We start from the raw sequence: 13,015 nt of genomic DNA on the forward strand, positions 1-13,015 counted from the left end.
GGAGGCTTAGGCCTGACACCAGGCAGGAGCACCAAGACCCTGTCAGCCACATGGCTCAGAAGGAAAGGGAGAAAAAAAGAAAGAAAAAATAAATAAAATTAAGTAATTAAAATAAAAAAATATATAAAAAGAAAAAGAGAGCACCTGAATCAATAAACAAATCCACCAATGATAACAAGCGCTAAAAACTAAACTAAGATAAATATAAAAATCAGAAACAAATCAGTCGCAGACAGCAAAACCCAAGTGTACAGTTGCTTCCAAAGTCCACCTCATCAATTTGGGACAATTTGTTGTCTATTCAGGTATACCACAAATGCAGCGTACATCAAGTTGATTGTGGGCATTTAATCTGGTGCTCCTGAGGCTGCATGGAGAAATTTCCCTTTCTCTTCTTTGTTTGCACAGCTCCTGGGGTTCAGCTTTGGTTTTGGTCCCATCTCTGCATGTAGATCACCCTCAGGCATCTGTTCCCCACCCAGACAGGAGGGGTTAAAGCAGCGGCTGATTAGGCCACTCTTGCTCACTCAGGCTGGTGGGAAGAAGGGGTATGGTAGTCATAACTGGAATGTGGGGTGAGCCTCTGGTAGCAGAGGCTGGCATGACATTGTAATAACCTGAGGCATGCCGTGTGTTCTCCCAGGGAAGTTGTCCCTGGATCAAGGGACTTTGGCAGTGGTGGGCTCCACGGGCTCTCAGGGTTGGGGGAGTGTGTTGATAGTGACCTGTGCTTGCACATAGGATTCTTGGTGGCAGCAGCATCAGTGTTAGCATTTCATGCCTGTCTCTGGGGTTCGAGCTGATAGCCACAGCTCGCTCCCGTCTCTGGAACTTGCTTAGGCAGTGCTCTGCCTTCTGTGGGCACACAGGGAAGGAACCTCTCTCCTCGTGCACCCCGAAACAATGGTCTCTTGCCTCTTCGGCAGGTCCAGACTTTTTTTCCTGTCTCCCTCCCAGCTAGCTGTGGTGCACTAGCCCCCTTCAGGCTGTGTTCACACAGCCAACCCCAGTCCTCTCCCTGGGATCTGACCTCTGAAGCCGGAGCCACAGCTCCCAGCCCCCACCTGCCCTGGTGGGTGAGCAGACAAGCCTCTCAGGCTGGTGAGTGCCGGTCAGCACTGATCCACTGTGCGGGAATCTCTCCGCTTTGCCCTCAGCACCTCTGTTGCTGTGCTCTCCTCCGTGGCTCCGAAGTTTCCCCCGCCCATCCCCTGTCTCCGCCAGTGAAGGGGCTTCCTAGTGCGTGGAAACTTTTCCTCCTTCACAGCTCCCTCCCAGAGGTGCAGGTCCCGTCCCTATTCTTTTGTCTCTGTTTTTTCTTTTTTCTTTTGCTCTACCCAGGTATCTGGGGATTTTCTTGCCTTTTGGGAAATCTGAGGTCTTCTGCCAGCGTTCAGTAGATGTTCTGTAGGAGTTCTTCCACATGTAGATGTATTTTTGATATATTTGTGGGTAGGAAGTTGATCTCCACCTCTTACTCCTCCGCCATCTTGAAGGTCCCCCCCATCTTGGCTTCTTTGTACAAACAATTTTTTTTCCTCCAGCTGCTTTTAATATTTTATATTTTTCACTGGTTTTGATCAATTTGTTTGTGATGTGCCTTAGTGTAGCTTTATGTTTCTTATGCTTGAGATCACTAAGCTTCATGGATGTATGGATTTACAGTTTGAAAAACTTTCACTCATTATTTCTTTAAATTTTCTCCCCTACTCCCTCACACTCCTGTAAGAACTCCAATTACATATTTATCTGACCACTTGAAATTGTTGTACCATTTGCTGTTCATTGCTAATTTTTCCTCTGTTTTTTTCCTGTCTTTTCTGTAGAAATGTATAATGTGCTGTTTAATCCCATCCATTTTATTTTTTATATCAAGCATTGTAGTTTTTATCTACATCTAGAAGTTCAATTTGAATCTTTTGTTTTATCTCTCATGCTTATACTTAACTTTTTGAATCTATGGAATACAGGGATAATGACTGTATGGAATACAGTGATAATGACTGTATTAATACCCTTCTAACACCTGTGTCAGATTAGCAACAATTTAAAAAAAATTTTTTTTCCAGACATGCCATGTGGCTTGTGGGATTTTAGTTCCTGACCAGGGATCGAACCCAGGTCCTCCGCAGGGAGAGCATGGAGTCCCAACAACTGGTCTACCAGGGAATTCCCAGGTTATCAACAATTTTAACTGATTTATTTTGTTCCTCATGGGTCCCATTTTCTTGTTAAATCTGGTCATTTTTAATTGGATTCCAGACTTGCTGGGTGGTGGATATTTTGTAGACATATAAATATTCTTGAGCTTGGTTCTGAGATGTATTTATGTCATTTGTAAACTGTTTGATCTTTTTGTGTTTTGCCATTAAGATTTGTTAAGTGAGATGAGAGGAAGGCTCATCTTCGGTCTATCTTATACTGAACCAAGGGCCAGCCATGACCAAGCACCTCCACCTAAGGGAGCAGCACCAATTTCGTCAGGACTTTCTGCCAGGTAGGGACATACTCCCTTGCTCTCTTGCTGTGACTCCATCTAATAGGCTCCCCACACCAACCCTGAACACAAACCCAAGAGCAGAGTAGAGGGATTTTTATTTCTTTTTCCCTGCTGTCAATCCAGCATCTGGAAGAACAGGTGTCACACAACAGGTTATAAGAATTACAAAGAATAAATAATAAATACACAGAAAAGATATTTTATATATATTATGTATATAGTATATGATTATATATACTTTATCTCTATTATTAATCTTTATGTTAAAGTCTATTATGACTTATTTAATATAGCTCCACTGGACTTTTTGTGCTCATTATGTTTAATTCATTATAAGGTGTATAGGTTTGCTAGGTCTGCCATAACAACAAAGTGTAGACTGGGTGTTTAAGCAAGAGAAATTTATTTTCTTACAGTTTGAGAGGCTAGAAGTTCATGATCAAGGTGTCAGTAAATTGGTTTCTTCTGTGGCATCTCTGCTTGGCTTGCAGATGGTCTCAAGCCAAGGAGAGATGAAATATATTTGACATATAACATTGAAATATATTTGACATATTTTAATTGAAATATATTTCAATTTTAATTGAAATATATGACATATAATATTGTGTAAATTTAAGGTGTAAAACATGTTGATTTGGTAGATTTAGGTATCGTAATATGATTGCCATTGTAGTGACAATTAGCACCTTGATCATGTCATGTAATTATCATTTCTTTTTGGGGATTGTGATAATTAAGATCTAGTCTTTTAGCAAGTTTGATGACTATAATACAATACTGTTGTTTATATTCACTATATTGTGCTTTAGATCTCTGGGACTTTTTTAGTGTTGCCCTCTTATTGTGTCTTCATATGGTCTTTCTTCTGTATGTATGCATTCCTTGTGTCTCCTTGTGTAGCCAAAGCTTCTTATAAGAACACCAGGTAGAATGGATTAGAGCTTACCTTAACAGCCTCATTTTAATGTAATTACTTCTTGGAAGGCTCTAACTCTGAATATAGTTACATTCTAAGGTACTCAGGGTTAGGGCTTCAACATATTGATTTGAGGGGTTGGGCACAATTCAGCCCATAATAGAAGTACAAATAATGATAAATGTTGAAAATCAGTGGCTTGTCATTATGTGCATGAATATCCAAGATCATTAACATTAAAACTAGTTGAAAAAATAAATCAGAGAATAAAGCAGAAAACATTGTTACTATATCAAAACCAACAACTTTCCCATGTGCAAATAAATACATATTATACCATATGTGAAAATGTTTCATTTACTATAAGAATCAAATTGAAAGAACTTAATCAATGTTTGCCTATATGTATATCTATATATAGAAAACTATCAAACTACATAAGGGATCTAAAGGAGAGTGAGATATACAGTGGCCAGAAGTATATTATTGACAGACTGGATAATGTCATTATTTTACCATTGTAAAAATATTATGTCTCACTTCAATTCATAAGTATGATGCTAATCAGAACCTCAGCATGATTATTTTTAGAGATTTGGCCCTAGAAAGTTATACTGTTTCTCTTGATGAATAGCTTGTGAGAATAGCTAGGGAAATTCTGAAAATTGAGTCAAAAGATATGATTATCATAGTTAAATCTATAAGAAAGCTAAAGTAATGAACACACTGTGTAAATGGTGCATTGATAGATAGACCAAGGGAACAACAACAACAAAAATCTATCAATAGATCCAAATATATAATGGAATTTTATATGTAATATAAGTTGGTTTTCAGAATAATACAAAGGACTCTGGTCTCAGAACCTATTTGTATAAAAAATTTGGAACTTGTAACTCTCACACATACAGTAAGAAAATGCCCAATGGAAATATGTAGATGTAAATCATCTATTCGATTAGCCTCTGTAATAACTATTTATCAAAGAACAGTGAAATCCTGTATTGGAATAGGGATGAGGGGAGTGGAACTCTCATGTAATGTGACCCAAATGCCCTTCTTGACCAAACTTCAGTCAGGTTCCTCTAAACCCTCTTTTAGACTAAGCCTTGACCTTAGCATTCCATATCCATCCCATCCTTGACAGGTGTACACAGTCCAGTTTTAGCAAGAATCCTGCTAAGTCAGTTTAGATAGAATCTTCATCCTTGAGCCTCATCCCTCACCTTTGACATCTAAGCACTTGGCCTCTCTTTAGCAAGAATCTCGTTAGGTCAGGTTAGTAAGAATCCCTTTACTTTTGAAGTCTCCTTGTAGTCATTGTCCATCCACATATTCCCTCACTTTGCTCATCAGCTATAAGTCCCCAGCTTTCTTTGCTGTATTTGGAGTTAAGTCTGATCTCTCTCCCCTATTGTAATTTTCTTGAAAAAAGTCTTACTGTTTTACTAAGTGTCAGAAAGGCTTTTTCTTTCACAAATCCTAGTGGTAGTATAAATTAGCATAGCTTCTTTGATGGCCTATTGTTAACATCTCCCAACTTTTACGTATCTATTTTAATTTAGCAATTGTATATTTTGGAATTTGTATTGCAGAAATAATGCAAATATGCAAAGAAGTATAGACACAAATATTTACTGCATATTTACAATAATGAAATTTGGAAACAAACTAAACATCCATGTAAAAGGTTTTTATTAAGTAAATCATATACGCCTCCAATAAAATATCATGCAGCCAAGAAAAAGTATGATGTATGTATGGTCAGGCCACTCAAAATGCCTGTTCTCTTGCTCTTTGTACATCTCCTGCTTGACCAGTGCTTGCTTCACCTACACCCTACTCAGAAGAGTAACCTTCCTGCATACTTGCCCCATGCCCCAGCCAATGACTGTTCTAGCTTTAGAGCAGAACATCTCCATGCTGATAGCTTATCAAAGGGATGGTGAGAATCATGTAGCTCTGTTGGTTTCCCTGGTAACTGATGAACCAATCTGAGGTCAATTCCCCCTATAACTGGTATCTTCCCCCCAACCCCTGCTAGGGAAGACTACTGCCACGTCCTTCCTGTGGTCTGCTGCACAGGGTGGGATGTCACTCAAGGACCACACTTCAGACATGTAAGATCCTCCATCCATTAAATCGTTGATGTCTCTGTCGCTGATTTTGGGCTCTTTTTTCATTCTTTCAAGCCTCTGTGTTGCAGCCCAACTATGTAGTTTTAAATAATTTGACTTGATAATATGACTACACTTTAATTGAGTCAAAATGAGTTGTAAATAAGTGGAAAAAAGAAAAGCTCCTATTTGAAAAATGTATTTGTGTAGTGGACTGCACTGAATAAAGTTGAGGCTAATGAACATTCGTTACATTTGGGAAGGAGATGCAGAGTGGAAATTTCCTCCAATAATCCCATCAAGCACTATGCTTTTGATTAAACTGACCCTGTGTTTTTGTATAATTTAAAACAAACTGTTGAAATATATTTATATACAATAAAGAACACAGAAAATATTCCATAAAGTGTTGAAGGAATAATGATTTTTCAACAGCCTTGCTCAGGTCAGAATTGGAGGTGTATGAAAAAAAAATTTGCAAACAATATTGAGTATTTTGCTAGGCCTATGTCATGAGGAGGGCCATCTGGTTTGCATAAAACAAACATGGTATGGCTGTCAGTTCATTATACTTTCATATTTACCTTTAACGTTAGGAGTTCATGGATTTTTACATAGGAAATGATTGCCAAATGCAAGTTTATGTACCTGATGCACAGTGAGGCCAAACAAAATCGTCGAAGTTTGGAGCAGGTAAAGATTTATTGCAAAGACCAAGCAAGGAGAACTGGTGGCTCGTGCTCAAAAGACCTGAACTCCTGGATGATTTTTGTGGAAGAGTTTTTATAGTAAAAATTTGGGGCGAAGCCTATAGGATGTGTGACTTTTGTTGGTAATGAGGTGACTGGGTGGTGTTTAGGAATATTGTACTCAATCTGAAGTTACCATCCTCCAGCAGAGTGGGAGTTTTAGATCCTGCACATATTGTTATGCATAACAAGACACATACATAGATATTGCTATGTATATCCCTTGAGGAGGAAACAGGTCCCCGTTTTATAGCTACCCTATTGTTTTTGACTGCCCCTCCTTTGTTTCTGTATTTTCTCTTCTTCCTTATTAGTAACTGTCTGAATCTGTCCTTTGGAACTCAGCGACAACAGTCTAGGAGCTGAAACCTTTTTCCTCCAAAGAAGCAGAGGACAGGGAAAGGCTTTTGTATCCAGAAAGGCCCTGCAGCATCCTGCTTGGTTTGAAAATTGCAATAAATGAAAAAAGAAGTCTGTTCCATTATGACTAAACCAGTGAACTCACTTTTGAGAAAATACGCAATTTGTCCTTCACAAAGGATGCCCCCTTGATGCCAAGTAGGTTAATTAATGCAGAGACGGAAAATTCTATTCCATTAGGAGGATATTTTCTCGGGACTATCAGGATCTAGCAATTTGGAGAATATGATTTCAGCTACGAGCTTTCCTAGTTTTGCCCTGGGACCCAGGTATACAGATGGCTTAAGAGCCACAGTGTGGACATGATCTTGGAGAGGCAGCAGTGAGTGGTGGCATGAAGTGAGATCTTAATTCCCTGCCCAGGAATTGAACCTGGGCAGCCTGGATGAAAACCAGGAATCCTAGCCACCACACCCCTGGCTCTTGCCCCCAGTGAAAAATGCATTGCTCACGGAGGCAAAAAGTGTAAAAACAGGTACAAAGTTTATTATTAGAGACATAGCACACAGAGAAACAGTTTGTTTAGTTAAGACAGAAGCAAGGCAGAGATGCACATCTGGATAGAGAGGGTGTGGGCGTCCCCCCTAATGAGGAGGAGTGCAGTAAAAAGGTGGTTAAATCATTTATACAGGGCAGTTCTTCTGGGTCTTTGTGTACCTTTGGCCAATTATCTGGTTTCTTCTTCTACACCTGACCTGCCCTAGGACCCTCCCCAATATGCCTGTGCAACTTTTTTCCAAGATGGATTTCAGCCCAGAGGCCTATGAGATGGCCTTAGCATCACATATTATGGGCTGGTGTGCCCTCCTTTTTGACCCCCAAGGAACCTTTCTGCACATGTGCAGTGTCTCCCTTGCCCCAAGGATGGGAAATATATGACCTCTTGATCCTTTGCTCAAACAAGGGTTAGCCCCTCTCTATTCCTGCCATGACTGTTATCTTAAGGTGTTCACAGGAGACAAAGCCTGGGTATTTACCCTGTTTCTGCAGTTACTTCCATTTCAGAGAGCAAACAGGAGGCTGATTTTAAATGTCTAAACTGAAGCCCATCTATCTCCTGTCTCAGCAAATGTAAACAGGAGACTAAGTTGTAAGCGTCGGAAGCCCACTTTTTCCTGCCCCATGAAATGTAAACGGGAGGTTAGTTGTGAATGCCTGCCTTGGGGCCCCTCTATCTCCTGCCTCAGACACACACCCAATCAGGGGTCTCAGGGCACCCAGGACCCTGGGACAAGCATTTCCCCCCGTATTTCTACTCTGAAGTACTAAATTGATTGCTTGGTTCACAGTCAACCCAGGGTGCAGGGGGCCAAGGGAAATGTAGTCTTTCTCCCTCTTACTGTCTTCCTGGTCTTTAGCGGCTTCCTCTGCGCATGTGCAACGTAGGGTCCGCCTCATCCCTTCCGCCTTCATAGGCCTCGAGGTGAGAAGAACCTGGAGCTTTGGTCGTGGCAGGTGCAGGACTTGCGTGGCCTGAAGCTTTGCTGAGAGCGGCGTTCTTGTGGCGGGGGCGGAAGCGGGACGTCTCGGGCCGTCCTCTGGCGCAGGCGCACAGCAGTGCCCGGGTCTGGCCTGGACCTCCGCCCTGGGAAGGTGGGTGGGGCGATCCCGGTTCGGGCCTTGTGGTCTCGGGGGCCAGTGGAGCTGAGACCCGTTAGGAGAGGGGACGGTGCGTGTGGGGACGGAATGCCCGGCCCCGCCCGCATCTGACGGGGGGACGCCGGGGCGGACAGTGGGAGGGAAAGCGCGGTGGTCCCGCTGGCCGTGAGCGGGCCAGAAAGCGCGGGCGGACGGTGTGCTGGGCAGCCCTGCTCTGGAGCGGGAGAGACCCGGTCAGTTACAGCCGTGTCACCTGTACTGTGGGCGGGAGAAGTAACCTGGGGGCGAGTCAGGTCTGCAAAGGAGGCTATGAATAATGCCTGCTTCATGGCGTTGTTCTGAGAATTCTATATGGGTCGTTTGGAAAAAGAGCCAAGTGCCAGGTACTAACCGTCGAAAAAGTGATAATGTTGTTATTTAGAAGGCACTTTGTTCTTTTCATTGGGTGGTTTACATAAGCCTCCCAATTATCTCGTGATAGCGGTATGAGCATCTGCATTAGACACACGTTAAGCAAAAAGCAAATCTGAGTCTCAGGTTGGTGAGGTGGTCCTGAGTTTGAGAGGGCCGGTGACTTCTCCAGGCTTAACCGGATTGTGACAGAGCCAGGAGTCTAACAGTCGTTCATACTGTTCAGTCATCAAAAGAAACTTATCAAGAGTCCCTTTTGAGAAACTTCAGCCCACTAGAGAGTAGTAATTTTTAACACTTTGCCATAAAGCACCGCATCCTTTTTATTGGGCATTCTGTGGATTCTCTAACTCAAGGGGTAAACAGTTTTGCTAGGAAAATAGATAAAGGATGCAGCCTGTGTCTCTTTTTTTTACTGTTAATTTTAATGAAGTAGTGTCATCCTTTGCTGTACTTCAATCATCTGTTGTTCAATTTTTGTTTGTATTTAATTAAATCAATTTAAATCAATAGACAAAATTATTTTTACCAAATGAGAGTGGTAGGTTTAAGCCCCGTGATCATTTCAAACTGGTAGATGGACAGATGGTGTTTCCACAGGATCTTTCCCTTGCCATTTCAAGGGCTGAAGGGATGCTGTAGGGAGGCTGCTTCTCAGCTGGGCTGCTGATGTGATTGGGAGGTGAATGAATGTAGGAACTGTAAAGCAGGCCAGGTGTCCTGACAGTGTCCTTTTTCTGTCCCCCCAGCTGAATCTTCAGTCCTCTGCACCTTCCTAAACGCTGCAGAAAATGAACATATCTGAGGTCAGCTCTCTATTCATTTCCCACTTTGTGGTGTGATGGATTTAACTCTTGATTTCAGATTGCTCTCAGCCTGTTTTATACATTCTTTATCAATGTAAGTTATTTTCCTTTTATGATTAGTTTGCTAAGATTTTACTTGAGTCAGGAATGTACACTCTTGAGTTATATTGAATACCTTTTTGTATGTATTGTAGTAAAGGTATAGCTTATTTTCTTTAATCTGCAAATTTTAGAGGTAGCTGAAATGGATTTTAGAATGGTAACTTACTCTTGAATTCTTGTATGGATGCTACTTGCTAATGGGTTCTAGTTTTTTGGTTTTGATTTTACGTACTAAATAGTGTGATTTGTAAATAAGCATATTTTTTTATCTCTTTCTATCTCTGTGCACTTTAATTTCTTTTTCAGTCAGGCTGGAATTTAATGTGAAAGTATTCATTTATTCACTGCTAAGTATGATGTTAGTCATATGCCTTAAATAGCTTCTCATTGTCAGATCTTTTCTTTTCCTCCTATTCCTAGTGCTATAAAATTAGTGTCATTTCTTCCTTAAAAATTCACACTAGAATTCACTACAGAAACAATGTGGACCTGAAGTTTACTTTGTCAGAATTTTTTTTTTTAAATAACAATTTTATTGAGGTACAATTCTTGTACCAAAAATTCACCCTTTTAATTTGTACAGTTCAGTGCTTTTTTTAAAATATGTTCACAGAGATGTGGAATTATCACCACTATTTAATTTTAGAATAATTTCATCACCCTCAAAAGAAACCCTGTACTCTTTAGTAGTCACTCTCCATTCCTGCTCCCAAGCTCCTAGGAACTACTAATCTACTCTGCGTCTTTAGAGATTTGCTTATTTTGGAGGTTTCCTATAAATGGAATCACAAAATATGTACCCTTTGGTGAATGGCTTCTTTCATTTAGCATGACCTTTTTAAGGTTCATCACTGTTGTAATATGCATCAGTAATCCAGTTCAGTTTCTGGCCAAGCTAATATTTAGTTGTATGGATATATCACATTTTGTTTATCAGTTTATCAGTTGATAGACATTTGTTGTTTCTGTTTTGACTGTTATGACTGTTTTGACTGTTATGAGCAGTTGTGTAAACATTTTTGTGTGTACCCAGTTTTCCAATCTACTTTGTATATACTTAGAATGGAATTACTGGGCAATAAGGTAACTGTTCAACAAATTTAGAAACTGCCAGAACAACTTTCCAAGGCAGTGGAACTATTTTACCACCCCATCAGCAGTGAATGAGGGTTACAGTTTTCCCACAACTACCATTAGTAATTGTTATTGTCTGTCTTTTTTTTAAAAGCCCTCCTGGTGAATGTGAAGTGGGATTTTATTATGGTCATGATTTGCATCTCCCTAATGTTGAGCATCTTTTCGTGTTCTAATTTTTTATTGGCTGTTTGTATATATTCCTTGGAGAAATGTCTGTTCACATTCATTCTCCGTTAATAAATTGGGTTATTTGTCATCTCGTTGTTGACTTGTAAGATTTCTTATATGATTTGGGTACAAGCCTCTTTATCAGTTAAATTTTTGTAAATATTTTCTCCCATTTTGTGGGTTGCTTTCACTTTCTTCATGGAGTTCTTTGAAGCACAGAAGTTTTTTATTTTGATAATATCCAGTTGGTCTATTTTTCTTTTGTTTGTTTTTGTCAAATCTAAGAAAACTTTGCCTAACCAGAAATCAAAAATATTTATTCCTCTTTTTTTCCTACATTTTTTACAATTTTAGTCTTTCCATTTAGGTCTGTTACTCATTTTGAGTTAATTTTTATAGATGGTGTGAGGCAGAGGTACAACTTCATTCTTTTGCATGTGAATATTCAGGTGTTCCAAAACCATTTATTGAAAAGAGTATTATTTTTCTGATTGAATTGTGGCACCCTTGTTGAAATTCAATTGTCCATAAATGTAAGGGTTTATTTCTGGCCTCTCAATTGTATTCCATTGGACTTTTAAGGTTTTTTTATTCTTATGATGTCTGTTCTTATACCTTAGTAGCATAGTATGATATTGTGGTTTATAAGAAAGACATATTTGGTCTTCATCCCTGTTCCTGGCACAGAGTTCCTAAAACCCTTGCAAATTCCTAAGTAATAAGAGAGATTAAGTTGTCTTTTGTTATTCATAACAAGCCACTTCAACCATGCTTGAATTCATGTTAATGAGGAGACTTTTGGAACCCCCCTGAGGATGTAGGCTTGTTGCCAGGGATACCAATCAAGTCATTAGAGGGTTGTGACTTGAAGGCACACCCCTTGACCTCTAGGGAGGTGGGGGGGAGCTGGAGGTTCACTTAATTACTAATAGCAATTATTCCTACATAATGAGGCCTCCATAAAAATCTCTGAACTATGGAGAGCTTTGGACAGATTTGGTGTTGGTGAACACGTGGAGGTGCTGGGAGGGTTATGCTCCTGGAGAGGGCATAGAAGACTGCTCTTTGCAGCTTTTTCCTCTGGCTATTTCTGAGTTGTATACTTTGTAATAAACCTGGCAATCTAGTAAGTAAGCTATTTTCCTGAGTTCTGTGAGCCATTCTAGCAAATTAACTGAACCTGAGGATGAGGCTGTCCCATTTATAGCAAGTTGGTCAAAAGCACAGGTAGCAATCTGGACTTGTAATTGGCATCTGAAGTGTGAGGAGGGGCAGTCCTGTTGAGCTGAACTTCTAACTGGTAAGATCTGTTGCGGAGTCCAGGTAGGTAGAGTCAGGCCTGAATTGAATTGTAGGACACCCTGCTGGTGTTGCAGAATTGTTTGGTAATGTGAAAAACCTCTACACATTCAGTGACCAGCAGTGAAGTAGTATTGAGATACAGAAGTATTCTGTGACTAGAGTGTTACAGTAATACAGGGGAGAAACAGGAGTGTTTTCTGTAAACACAGAGTAATCGAAATTGAAAGGTGAGAGCCCTCTAACTTTTCTTTATCAAGATTATTTTAGCTATCCCGGGTAACTCGCATTTCCATATGAATTTTAAGATTAGTTTGTCAATTTCTGTAAAAGAATAGAGCCGTGATTTTGATAGGGGTTGGGTTGAATCTGTAGCTCGATTTCTGGAGTATTGCCATCTTGACAATACTAACTTTTCTGATCCTTGAATATGAGGTATGTGTCTTTCCATTTATTTAGGTCTTTTATTTTAAATTTTTTTATATTTTACTATCATAACTGCCACTTTATTGTTGTGTATTTCTATAAACATATGAAAATGTGAACTTTATATTTGTTTTTATTTAAACTTTTTATTTTATACTGGAGTACAGTTGATTAACAATGTTGTGTTAGTTTCAGGTGTACAGCAAAGTGATTCAGTTATACTTATACATGTATCTATTCTTTTTCAAAATCTTTTCCCATTTAGGTTGTTACATAATATTGAGCAGAGTTCTGTGCTGTAGAATAGGTCCTTGTTGGTTAGCCATTTTTAATATAGCAGTGTGTATAGGGAGTTTGGGACT

The 13,015-nt window shown here is 39.9% G+C and overlaps 1 protein-coding gene across 16 annotated transcripts in view; it reads left to right on the forward strand.

The window, feature by feature from the left end:
• LOC309653828 (serine/threonine-protein kinase MRCK alpha-like) overlaps nucleotides 1–12,812 on the forward strand; it is a 234,913-nt gene extending 222,101 nt beyond the window's left edge. For 7 of the 16 annotated variants that reach the window (XR_014259537.1, XR_014259538.1, XR_014259542.1 and 4 more), the window contains 4 exons: nucleotides 2,374–2,497; nucleotides 5,464–5,539; nucleotides 8,064–8,298; nucleotides 9,465–12,812. Coding sequence is in view for 6 of the 16 variants with exons in the window: in XM_082478629.1 (XP_082334755.1) it covers nucleotides 2,374–2,497; nucleotides 5,464–5,539; nucleotides 6,626–6,748 (323 nt within the window). In the remaining 10 variants the exon portion in view is untranslated. The other 9 variants (XM_082478629.1, XM_082478627.1, XM_082478628.1 and 6 more) reach the window with 6 other exon arrangements.
• The last annotated feature ends 203 nt before the right edge of the window (nucleotides 12,813–13,015 follow it).

This window comes from Balaenoptera physalus (assembly GCF_965194825.1).
Source record: "Balaenoptera physalus genome assembly, contig: HAP1_SCAFFOLD_1270, whole genome shotgun sequence".
NCBI lineage: Eukaryota > Metazoa > Chordata > Mammalia > Artiodactyla > Balaenopteridae > Balaenoptera > Balaenoptera physalus.